The 12,574-nt window shown below is 42.0% G+C and overlaps 1 protein-coding gene across 1 annotated transcript in view; it reads left to right on the forward strand.

Moving 5' to 3' along the window:
• The window catches only part of LOC136864648 (peroxidase), a 331,409-nt gene extending 320,400 nt beyond the window's left edge, over positions 1-11,009 (forward strand). The window contains exon 14 of the mRNA XM_067141918.2: positions 10,855-11,009. Coding sequence (XP_066998019.2) covers positions 10,855-10,918 — 64 coding nt within the window. The 3' untranslated portion in view covers positions 10,919-11,009. The remainder of the gene's footprint in view (positions 1-10,854) is intronic.
• Positions 11,010-12,574: the final 1,565 nt, after the last annotated feature.

A 12,574-nucleotide genomic window follows, 5' to 3' on the forward strand; every position in this document is an offset into this window, starting at 1 on the left:
AATCGCCTATTACCTATAATTGACCCATTACTTATACCTCAGCAATCTGGATTTCGTCCTGGTAAAAGCTGTACTGGACAGTTATTAAACCTCACACAGTTTATAGAAGATGGGTTTGAGGCTCGTAAGGTGACAGGAGTGGTATTTGTTGACTTACCAGCAGCGTACGACACTGTCAACCACCAGCTACTATTAGTGAAGGTCTACAATCTAACCAAGGACTTTAACCTAACAAGACTCATCGCCACTCTTTTGCAGAATCGCAGGTTCTTTGTTGATTTCCAAGAACAGCGTAGTCGATGGAGACTACAGAAAAACGGTCTTCCGCAAGGAAGTGTGCTGGCTCCAATTCTGTTCAATATATACACAAACGACCAACCCATAGCCCCCAATTGCAGTAGCTTCTTGTATGCTGATGACCTCGCTCTAGCCACTCAGAGAAGATATTTTGAAACAGTGGAGATCACCCTCACGGATGCCCTTAATGATCTTTCTAGATATTACAGCACAAACCAGCTTAAACCGAACCCCTCAAAGACACAAGTGTGTACTTTTCATCTGAGAAACAGGGAAGCTACTCGCAAGTTAAAGATAGTATGGTCAGGAGTCGAACTGGAACACTGCGAGTCTCCAAAATATCTAGGAGTGACACTTGATAGATCTCTTACTTTCAAGAAGCACTGCATGAACTGCAAATCGAAAGTCTCCACCAGGAACAATCTTTTACGGAAACTGGTCGGATCACAGTGGGGTAGCCAACCTGAAACCATCCGAACTTCTGCAATGGCACTATGCTATTCTGCGGCAGAGTATGCGTGTCCTGTCTGGTATAATTCAACATATGCCAAACAGGTGGATATAGCTCTCAATGAAACTTGCAGAATTATAACAGGTTGTTTGAAATCCACTCCAGTTGAATGGCTCTACCACCTTGCAGGAATAGCACCTCCTTCTGTTCGAAGAGAAATAGCTGCGAACAAGGAAAGAAAGACAGTGGAACAAGAAAGGACCCATCCTCTATATGGGCATGAACCGCATCTGCAACGTTTAAAGTCAAGGAAGAGTTTCCTCAGAACTTCAAAGGAACTTAGAACCACTACTGAAAAAGCCAGGTTGCAATTATGGAGGGCTACATCCTACCCTCCTCCTGGCTGCGTAAGATTTTCTGAACCTCTACCTCCTGGCTACGATGAAGAATGGATGACCTGGAAGTCCCTGAATAGACTGAGATCTGGAGTTGGCATATCCAAGGTTAATTTGGCAAGATGGGGCTATATAGATCAAGAAAAAATCCAATGTGACTGCGGAGAAGACCAGACCGTCCAACATATGCTCCAGTGTCGTCTATGTCCAGCCTCCTGCACAGAAGATGAACTATATCAAGCATCAAAAAATGCATTGGAAGTGGCCAAGTTTTGGATAAATGTAATACAGTAATTATAACTGTGTACAACATGTATGTTTCTGATACGAGAATAATAATAATAACCAATGGAGTATTCCCTGACGTTGGAAAGACGCACTAATAAGTCCTACCATGAATCCCTTGGATTCTCCATGAGATAACCGCTCATTGTACATTCTCCCATCCGTCTCATAAGCACTCGAACGTCTACTCCATGCACAAATTACTGTATATCTGACCCAGAATGATTTCCTTGCCCCTTTTCAGTGGGCTTTATAAAAGGGCATAATACGTCGACATCATTACTGCGAGTTACAGGTGTTATCAGGCACGCAATAGACCGACGTTGCGTGATTTTAGCAACACTACTAGACTTAATGTGTGCCTCTGATACAGTTAGCAATAATTCACTACTCCAAAATCACCGTTGTCTCAACTTACTAATTGTGACATTTCTTCAATTTCTAAGCTCCTACCTCGCTGACCGCCGGCAACTTGTATCAGTGGGAACAATGTACTCAGCAAGGTTTAAGTCAATAGGTGACCCATAGAGGTCGGTTTTAGGTCCACTATTATTTTTCGTTAGCGTGCACGACGTAGGGGATGCGCTGAAATTTAGCAAGTACCATATCTAAGCAGATGATCTGATTTTTATCATTCTTATCCACAAGATGTACATGTAGCCATTCACAGAGTAAAGTTTGACTTACGATGACTCGGTAACTGTGATAGACATAACAGGTTGTTAATCAATCCTATCAAAATTCAGACTATAATACTGGGTACCAAAAGAAGCCTAAGTTCGTTAAAAATTAGACATTCACCCGCTGTTATTTTAAATAATACTCTCGTGCCCTAGTACACGTCAGTAAGAAACGTAGGTGCTATAATGACTGTGACACTAAATTGGGCTGATCATGTGACAAATACATGCCGTAAAATGCATAAATCCATTTTTTCTCTCAAATGGTACCCTACTAAATATCCAAACTATCTTAAAATATAACTGGTATAATTCCTAATCTTACCATTTCTAGATTAATGCGACATTGTACTTCCTGACATATTTCAAGAGAGTAATAAGATACTCGAACGAAGTTTAAGCAGCTGTATTAAATTTAAGTAGTATGTAAGCTGTGATGTGATTCACACATTTCACTTGATTGTAGGGAGTTGTCATGGCTTCATGAGCGCGAGCGTCCCAGTCTCCACACGTTGTCCCTTCTCCAGGGAGTTGTAAACTGAGGTCCAGTAAAATCGTCCTGAATATAGGGGTTTGCTCTGCAAAAGGTCGGGTAGATTTTATTTTATGATATGCTGTTAAGTTTTGAGCCTGTCTTGCAAAATCGAAGTTTTTGACCTTGGGGCGTCACCGTGCGCCCTTCGGCATTGGAAAACTTTGACATATTTGAATGTTCTCAGATATTTTTCAAAATGTCCCCTAACGGCTGGTCTAACAAAGAAAGCTGTTCTTTCTAAATTTAAGGTAGAATAAATTTGCCGAAACTTTAGCCCAAATTCAACACTCTGGCTTACGTAGTTGCTAAACTTTTGCAAATTTTTGATAAAAACACATTTGTTCGAAAATCTTTACAGGAATCATTACGTAACCTACAGGGCTACATCCGTTGGGAAGATATTTTGAAAAAACAGAGAAAAGGTACACAATTCTGATGTTTTTCCAATGCCAGGTGACGCGCGGTGGTGTCGCCAAGGTCAAATTCTTGGACTTTACAGTACAGGTTCAATACTAATCAAAACCACCCGACATTTTCTATACCAAAATGTATAATTTTACTGGACTATATCTGTCAGTCATTTCAGAACTTACAAACTGTGACATACCCTCCCTGTCAAATTAGAGATATGCATTCTCGTAGTAGATGTAAGATGGATTGCCGAAATAACATGCTGAATGCTTCTCGCTGACTTGAATGGTGAGTGCGTGAATGAGCACATCTTCCTAAAAATTAGAAATATTGAATCATATCTTAATAAGCTTCAATTTATTTATAATAAAACTGTGGCATAATTTTATTTAGTGCGCCATATAGTCGCGGGGAGTGAAGGAAGGAACCCTGGATTGCCGTGGCGGAAGCTGTGAGAATCCTGCAGTGCTCCGGTAGGAACGATTTCCTCTAGTCCGAATTGAGCCGCAAGCCCTGATTTCAATCATATACACCCCTACAATGTCGGTGTACCTACGCGCAGCAACGTGGAGGGGGTGAGTTTTAAACTAGGGGATGTACAGAACAATTGTCACAGGTTGACAAACTTCTCTTCTCCAGGGCTGGAATCATCAGAACTTCAATCAATTAATCCGCCACCATGCTAAATTCCACAGATCTGACACCACACATAATTAAGATTAGAATTATCAAGTAAGAAGTGTCGAAAATAGTATCTACTTCTGCTGAATTGAGAGATGTGCGTATTTACAGGAGCGGCCGTTGACAGCTGGCCAGCTCTTACAAATGAAAAAGGATTGTTAGACGGGTTTACCCTCGAAGATAGCGTCCTCTAGAGACTTTCCCTTTTTTGCGATTTTGCTTTACGTCGCACCGACACAGATAGGTCTTATGGCGATGATGGAATAGGAGGGGGAAGAAAGCGGCCGTGGCCTTAATTAAGGTACAGCCCCGGCATTTTCCTGGTGTAAAAATGGGAAACCATGGAAAACCATCTTCAGGGCTGCCGACAGTGGGGGTTCGAACCCACTATCTCCCGATTACTGGATACAGACCGCACTGCGGCTATCGAGGTCGGTCCTCTAGAGACTACAAATTCTGCAGTAAGAAAGGAAGGGCTCTCAGTTACTAATTAACTCTCATTCTGGCTCGGTCCCTCGGTATCTCATTGAGTCTCAGTCAGTCGCTCACTCACTCATTGTCTCATTCACCAGCTGCTTTGAAACTCCAAGTGCGGCGTGTCGTAATTCGCGAGCCAACAAGAAGTGCTTGATAGACTTAAGTACAATCGCCATGAGTTAGCTCACAAGAGCTAGAGACGATATAAAATATATAAGTATTATTTAACGCGTACGCGAACTATGTTATTAACGTGTGCGAGTAGTTTGAAATATAACCGCTGCCAAGGACTGATTACAACCTGGACAGTTTCCTTAAAATAGTGCCGCACAGATTATACTCACATCTGCCCGGAGGATATAGCAATAATAACCAAATACTAAGGTCGTAATCGTGTGTACGAGCACGCTAAGCGGTGAAGTAGATGTTTCTGACGTGACTTAACAGTTCCAGATACGACCGACATCAAGCAGACTACAACGATGAAATAACCCGGAGTCGAGGAGAGGACCTTCATCCCTGTGCTGTGTACCGTCGTCATTGGGCTAGACACGTATGGCATGGCGGTCATATGATTCTTCGCTGATGGCTAAGTTGCTGCCAATTTAAGTCATTTTGTTCTATAATCATGTCAAGTGATACCTTGGTGCACAAATTAGGTTATAATGAAACAAGTAATCTTTAAATGTAACCCAGAATGGCATTTGTTTTGCTCATTTTAAGTAAAATGAAATACTTCCAGGGCTGTATGCATGCTAGGGCCCCGAGCTAAGTGTTGTATATAAATTAGGTGGGATGCAGGGTGAGAACAGCTTAGATATAAGAGTGTGCTTTAGTTGTTAGTATTTTATGCCTGTGTGCGTTCAGTTTTAAATAGAACAGTTTGGGCAGATTCTTCATAATACCTAATGGGCTGTACGCCATCAGCGTCGAAATATTTAAAGGGATCAGACTAGGGACAGCATACGTTAAGATGTTTCCTTGCATGACGCATGAATTTCAGCTGCGAGGAGACGCACCGGGAGATCTTTCAACGTCGAGAGTAGAATAGGGCATTTGAGTAGGGTGGCAAGCAAATTCAAGAATGTAGCCGTCGTCGAACCGAGGATCTTTCATATGTGAGGCTAGAGAATTGCCGACAGATATTTACGGGACTGAGGTGACAAGAAACAGACGAGGAAAGTCATGGTGATATGTTTCGAGCTGTGCTTTATATGGATTGGTAAGTCAGCCTGTTTACGCCAGAATGTGCGAGGCTGTGAGCTATATTTTATCAGTGAGATTTACGTGCCTCTATGAAGCACTCAGATTGTCGGCCAGGCCCCGACGTGATAATTGCACTCCCAGGTAGCCAGGATCCTCTGAGTCAGCGGTAGGCTGAGGAGGCAGAGCGAAGTGAAAGTATTTACAAATGATACCGTTAACTGCGTGAAATGCCGGATCACAAAGCCCAGTTATTTTGATGTTTCTTGCTAACCAGCTGATCTTCCATGTCGTGTTAAAAATGCTCATATGCTGTGTATGTGTGTGAGCATGCAATGTTCGGTACTGGATATGTTGAGATCGAGACCCGACGCCCCTCTCAATTTCAGTGTATATTATGTGTGTGTTTCATTTGCAGGTGTGATATACATGCTGCTTATTGATTTGCCCAGTGTATTTATTTCTGTGTTGTGATGCTGTCCTTTGTTGATTAACGGAGAGACTTAGCCCGATGGCTAATTTTGAGAAGAAAGATTCTTACCTTATCAATGCTCATGGGTACGGACCCATATGATTAGAATCTGTGTTAGTTTTGATGGGTAAATTAGAGGCAGTCCTGAACAGGTGTTTTATATATTTGTGTCCGAGTGATCGGAGAGTATATATGTAAATTAGGCCAATTACTAATGTATCGGATATCACTATCGCATCTCATAAACGGTTACATATCGAGCCTTCGCTCAAAGAACTAGGGACTTTTGCTAGTGGTTTACGCCGCACCGACACATATAGGTCTTATGGCGACGATTGGACTGGAAAGGGCAAGGACTGGGAAGGAAGCAGCCGTGGCCTTAATTAAGGTACAGCCCCAGCATTTGCCTGGTGTGAAAATGGGAAACCACGGAAAACCATATTCAGGGCTGCCGACAGTGGGGTTCGAACCCACTATCGCCCAAATACTGGACACTGGGCGCACTTAAGCGACTGCAGCTATCGAGCTCAGTAACTAGGAACTTTGCTGGTGGGACCTAGTGTTTACAGTGCACTACGTCGTCTGGCATAGGCTAGAGCAATTTTGTTACTTTCCTTGATCTGTCTCTGTCTTATACTTGGCTTTGACACTATGGAAGTGACTGAGGTATGAGCGATGCTAGTAATGCCATTCCTTTTGCAGCCAGTCCCTGTTATGAATGGTGCGAAACTGTTGCTCATAGGGTCGGTTTGTGCATGCATTTCAGTGGGCTTGGCAGACTGATATGTAATAGCAACTTCTGGCTCAGTGAGGAAAGCAACGGGAAACTACCTCACGCTTCATTTCCCTAGTACACCTCTTCAGTGATGTCTAGGCCATCTATGACAGCTGATGGCGGAGCTGTTGAGGATCCAACCAGCCTTCGGGCTGATGACTAAACATACACATACGAGGGACTTAACGAGGCAGGCAACATAACGAAATAAAGTATAATTCAAACATATTCCATGCATATATGTTTTGCTATTTTTCGGGTTCGTTACGCTTTTTCGTATTTGTAAACGCTTTTGTTAATAATGTTACTTTATGCATATTTGCGTGTCACTTTTCTTTGACCAACCATTGAGCGGTTATTCGTATGTTGTGTTTTTTTTATTTAGTCTGATTTTAATTCATGTTTTCGGTCGAATAAATCTATTCTACCCGATGAGCTGCGTTCTCATTTACTAGACTTATATGTAGGTATTCCTGCCCATATACTGTACTTTAGAATATTTTAGTAATTAGAGATTTATTGCCCACATTCGGAAGCACCGCGCGCTTCTACCCTGAGCTAGGCCGAAATTATGACAGGATGCGATACAATATATATGCTAGTTATAGGTTTTACTGCATTTCCATCTTATATTATTACTATTGTTAGTTTAACGATTGCTACCGTCTTCCTTTATATTGTTATGTTCTACAATGTATATTTATTGCTATTATGACTATCTCCATATTTGTTATTATTACTACTGTATTTAATGTTTTATGGTTTGTTATAACTTGTACTGCATAACAATATAATTTTAATGCTGCGCTTAAGTGCAAGAGAGGGGCCTTGAGCACTAACTTCACCACGAAAAAAAACAAATGAATGAATCAAATAAATTTTTCACTGGTATACTGTCTTCTTCTTCTTTCGTTACTGCCTCTGTAGGACCACTAGTAGCTTTGTTTTTCTTCTTCAACTAGAACCCCTTCTTCTTCTTCTCTTCTTCTTCTTCTCTCTCTTTCTCTCTCTCTCCCATTCTTCAGCTGATATTTTGATATTCTCTCCTCTAATCTCCCCAATTGTTATTACTATATTATGTTCCTGTACCTTTCTCTGCCGTTGACCTCCGGCGAATTAGTTGGTGCATATTTACTTCTCCAATTCACCGTCCCCTCCACCTAGATTCCAATCTCAGTCCACTCCTTCCGGAGGTCGACAACCGACTTGCTTCCAGTCTTTCCTTTCGCCCTACCTGTTTTCTTCCGTATTCCTATGGTCATTCTATCCTCATCACATATCCAGAAAATCTTGCTCTTTTGAGTCTTATTTCTTTTGAGATCGTCCTCATGTTTCGGTACTGTTCGTCCCTTGATCTCCGTTCCCATACTTCATCTCCTAATTTTTGGTGCCAGTATGTTCCTCAGGAGTTTTTCACTTCTTTCTTCTGTTTCCCTGCCCGAAGCCATCCTCGTGTCACAGGCAGAACCGTGTTCCTCACTGTTGCCTTGTAGTGCCTGATCTTCGCATTCGTTGATATGTTTCTTTTATTGTGCAGCTCTCTGGCCTCAAGGTAGTTCGTCCTCATCTTTTTCACCCTCTCGTTCGTGATGTGGGTTACTGTAGTCGCGTTCTAGTTCGTGAACCACGGACAACGGCTGAGTGGCCTAGTAAGTGGTCCTGAGCGTCGGAATACCTGTTACTATGGAACTGGATTGGGCATCTCGGATATATGCTGAGCCATAGCCCTCCTTGTGCTCAGGCGTCTAGGGCTATGCAATCCACTGGTGGTCCGTAACCCGTTAGATGTGAAATCCTCATTTGGACTATGTGTAAGTAAGGGTAGCATCCTGCTTCACAGAATTTTCACCAAGCACGCTCTGAACGTTTTAAGCAAGCCTAGGACCTATGGGACTAACGGAGTCCTACCCCATGTGACAGGCAAGGGACTCCTTGGAAACAACTTGGCGAACGAAATGGAATTCGATGGGGAGCTACCAATATTAATGGGGATTTTTGAAGAAGGAAAGTATAACTCGGTGAGTTAGCAAAGAGGACGCATCTGGATGAGTTAGGAATTAATGATATTCGGGTAAGTAGGGATAAAGAGGAAGAGACAGATTATTATAAAACGTACTTGACGGGTGTTAAAAAGGGAAGGGCAGAGTGTGGGATAGGACTATTCATCAAGAATACTATTGCACGCAACAATAATTCTGTTAGGCACGTAAAGGAGCGAATGATATTTCTAGATTTGGCAGTTCAAGAATTTAGGGCGAGAATTGTCCAAGTGTCTTCACCATGTGAGGGTGCAGAGAAGGATGAAAGTAAAGTGCATTGTTAAAAAACATGGCATACCTTCACCTCCTTCAAGTTTTACCTACATCAAGATATGTACCCCGCCACGGTAAAAGTTTCGTACAAGACAATCCACACTACAAACTTGCCCTCACTTGAGTAATCTCATTATGCCTTCCCTATGTGACTACAGTTACGTCTTCGTCTCTCGCGTGTTAACAAGTTACTGTGCAAGGGTACAACGTCATGTAATTATTCTGATTACGTCATCATCCCAATCCTACGTAATATTAGCCAGAGAGTCACGATCGCCTGGAGCAAACGCTACTGATATTTCACTAACTTAGAAATTCCGGCTCCTTGTCTGAATGGTCAGTACAGTTCTCTTCGGTTCAGTGAGCCCCGGGTTCATTTCCTGGCCGGATCCGGGAATTTAACCTTAAATGCTTAATTCCCTTGCCTCGGAGACTGGGTGCTGGTAATGTCCCCCAAATCCCTGCAAGTCACACACCACACACAACACTATCATCCACTACAATAACACACAATTTCCTATACACGAAGGATGCCGCCTACCTTCATCGGAGGGCCTTCCTTACAAGGGCTACAGCAGGCTAGAAATAGGCACATAAAATTATTATTAATTATGCTATTGGCTTTACGTCCCAGTACATACTTTTACGGGTTTCTGAAACGGTGAGGTGCCCGAATTTAGTCTCACATGAGTTCTATAACGTGCTATAACTGACACGAGGCTGACGTATTTGAGCACCTTCAAATACCACTGGACTGAGCCAAGATCGAAACCCCCAAGTTGGGATCACAAAGCCAGCGCCTCAACCGTCTGAACCATTCAGCCGGGCCAAAACTATTATTATTATTATTAATTATTATTATGTACTTACCTGGAAGTTTCCTTTCATTTCTTCTCCTGCAGGTAAATTTTGGACGTCCAATTCCATTGCTCTCTCCGTGGCGAGTGTGATTCCAGAAGCTTCTTCACGTCAAATTGATTAATTTCGGCTACACAAAGGATACAATCTTCAGAGCTCTAACCTCGAACAAATATACACTTCTCACACATATTCAGTCGTATTGTTCTATGGATCTATGTGAATTTTTCCGTGGATGCAATGGATAAGCGAATCCATGAAAAGAAATACGTTCTGGACAGAGAAATAACAAAACGAGGGAATAGGTGTTTAATATTCAAATAATTTATTTGTCCAGGATAACATTATCTGAAATAATGAAACAGTAAGGTATGAAAATTAGGTGTTTTAAGGCACGAACGTGTTAACGGGATTCTACCTAACTTTCTACTGCACGATGATGTAGGAAAACAGTGTTCTAAAATTATTATACTTCAGGGTGTTTTAGGTCTGATCTGTTTTATGGCTAAGGTAATTTATTGAATGTCCCATGTGATACCACCTACAAACACTCGGCAATCTCAAACTTAGAGAACCACTAATACTTTTGTGATCCAATAGAATATATCCCGACTAAGGATTTCTCTCATCTCGGGTAGGTTACTTATTACACAACACTTGTCATACAAGTCTGTGTTTACCGGGTGAGTTGGCCGTGCGGTTAGGAGCGCGCAGCTGTGAGCTCGCATCCGGGAGATAGTGGGTTCGAATTCCATTGTCGGCAGCCCTGAAGATGGTTTCTCGTGGTTTCCCATTTTCACACCAGACAAATTCTGGGGCTGAACCTTAATTAAGGCCACGGCAACTTCATTCCTATTCGTAGGCCTTTCCTGTCCCATCGTCGCCATAAGACCTATCTGTGTCGGTGCCACGTAAAGCAAATAGCAAAAACAAAAAAATACAAGTCTGTTTTCAGGCTGAGTAAGATATTACTGTCAAAAGGAAAAAAATACAGGATAATTTATATTTTTCCTTTGTTTCAGGAACCCGTTGGAAGACTGTGACGCAATTCCCGCTATCAATCTTCTTCCATGGAAAGAGGAGTAGCAGCGGTACTATGAGTACCTTCACATTGATGCATAGTATGGATATACAATTGTAAACCAGCACATAATATTAAAGGATTTTGAAAAGAGTACATTTTTATTTGTTTAATTTCTCTTTGTAAATTTGATTAGGTTGGTATTAAATAATACAACTTAATTTTTTCAAATATTATCTGTCTGAAAGGATGCTGGAGTGCCAGAATTTACCCTACAAATTAGTTGTTTGATGCGATAGAAAATCTGTTGACACGGGTCACTGAATTTCAAGCCCTCTCTAATGAAAAGAGCGACGGGACCCCATTCTGCAGCACTGAGAAAAAAACCCCGGTTCGATCAACATCCTTTAACTTTCTAGATACCGGTACTACAGTGAACAGAAAAAGAGTTTTGCATATTCTGATTCAGTACACTCCTTGTTTTGCTATGTGTATATACATAGGTATATACATTACACATTACGAAGGATATATAAGAAGAAAATCAACATGCAGTCAGCTTTGCGGAAGCAACAGGAAAGCAATAAAATCACAAATTTGGTAGTGTGAGATTCTGAACATATAATTATGGTTAATTGTGTGACGAATCAACACTGTGTGCAACCACGTTGGATCCTGAGACATACTTCAACACAAGGAGGCATACTCAGCTCCAAATTTTCCAGCGTGTTTTGAGGCAGGTTATTCCACTCTTAGAAAGCATCTTCAGCCAGTAGATGAATGTTAGCAGGAGGATTAAGACGATAAGTAATTGTTCTCTTCAGTTCACGCCATTCATGTTTAACACAGTTAATGTCGAGAGAACATGCCGGCCACACCATCCGCTGTATGCCATGCGTTTCAAAGAACTGATTGACTACTCTGACTCGATGGGCACGAGCATTATCATCCACTAATGTAAAGCCCTCGTCCACAGTTAAAGCAAATTATGTAACTAAGGTTATTGGATATTACCCCTCTACACCAGACCAGTCACGTTATCCTCAATAGGAATCAAAACATGATGGAACTCCCTTATTGCCGACGGCGCTCCGAGATGAAGGGTTCGTTCAGTCTCTCACTCGATTGTCTTCAGTCTCTAATGCCACTAATGTATGGGTGCAAGCTTATGGTGACCTCATCAGAAAATAACATACGCTTCCATGGGCTATAATTTGTCGTCCAACTCACACAAGCTGTGCTATGATGTGGTTTACGAGGACCTATTGTCACAGGCCTCCGTGATATCAGTCCTCCATCCTGCAGCCGATTTCGCGCTGACTGATTTGACATATTCACGAAATCCTGGTGAAAAGAGGTGGCATTAGCTGTGGGCCTATGACGTGCTGCAAAGTCGGGAGACATCACTCTGCCTCACTCCAACACGAGCGCGACATCATCCTGTCCCAGTCCTTCTTGCAGCAAAGGTACAATTCGAATGCGGTTAGCAAAAAAAAAAAAAAATAAAAAAAAACGAGTTCTCTTGTCACATTTACCTCACTCCTACACGTACTGTGTATACATCACCGATCTTACAAGTTATGTTCTTAAACTGAATGACATAACAACATTGCCTCCTATCCGACAAATGTCGAATCTGACCTGCACTGTAACTCACTTACGACGGAGCAACGGGTTAATAATCAGGTGGTCCTGTCTAGCTTAAACCAGCAAGGAGGTCA

The sequence above is a fragment of the Anabrus simplex genome, chromosome 2 (assembly GCF_040414725.1).
Source record: "Anabrus simplex isolate iqAnaSimp1 chromosome 2, ASM4041472v1, whole genome shotgun sequence".
NCBI classification, from domain to species: domain Eukaryota; kingdom Metazoa; phylum Arthropoda; class Insecta; order Orthoptera; family Tettigoniidae; genus Anabrus; species Anabrus simplex.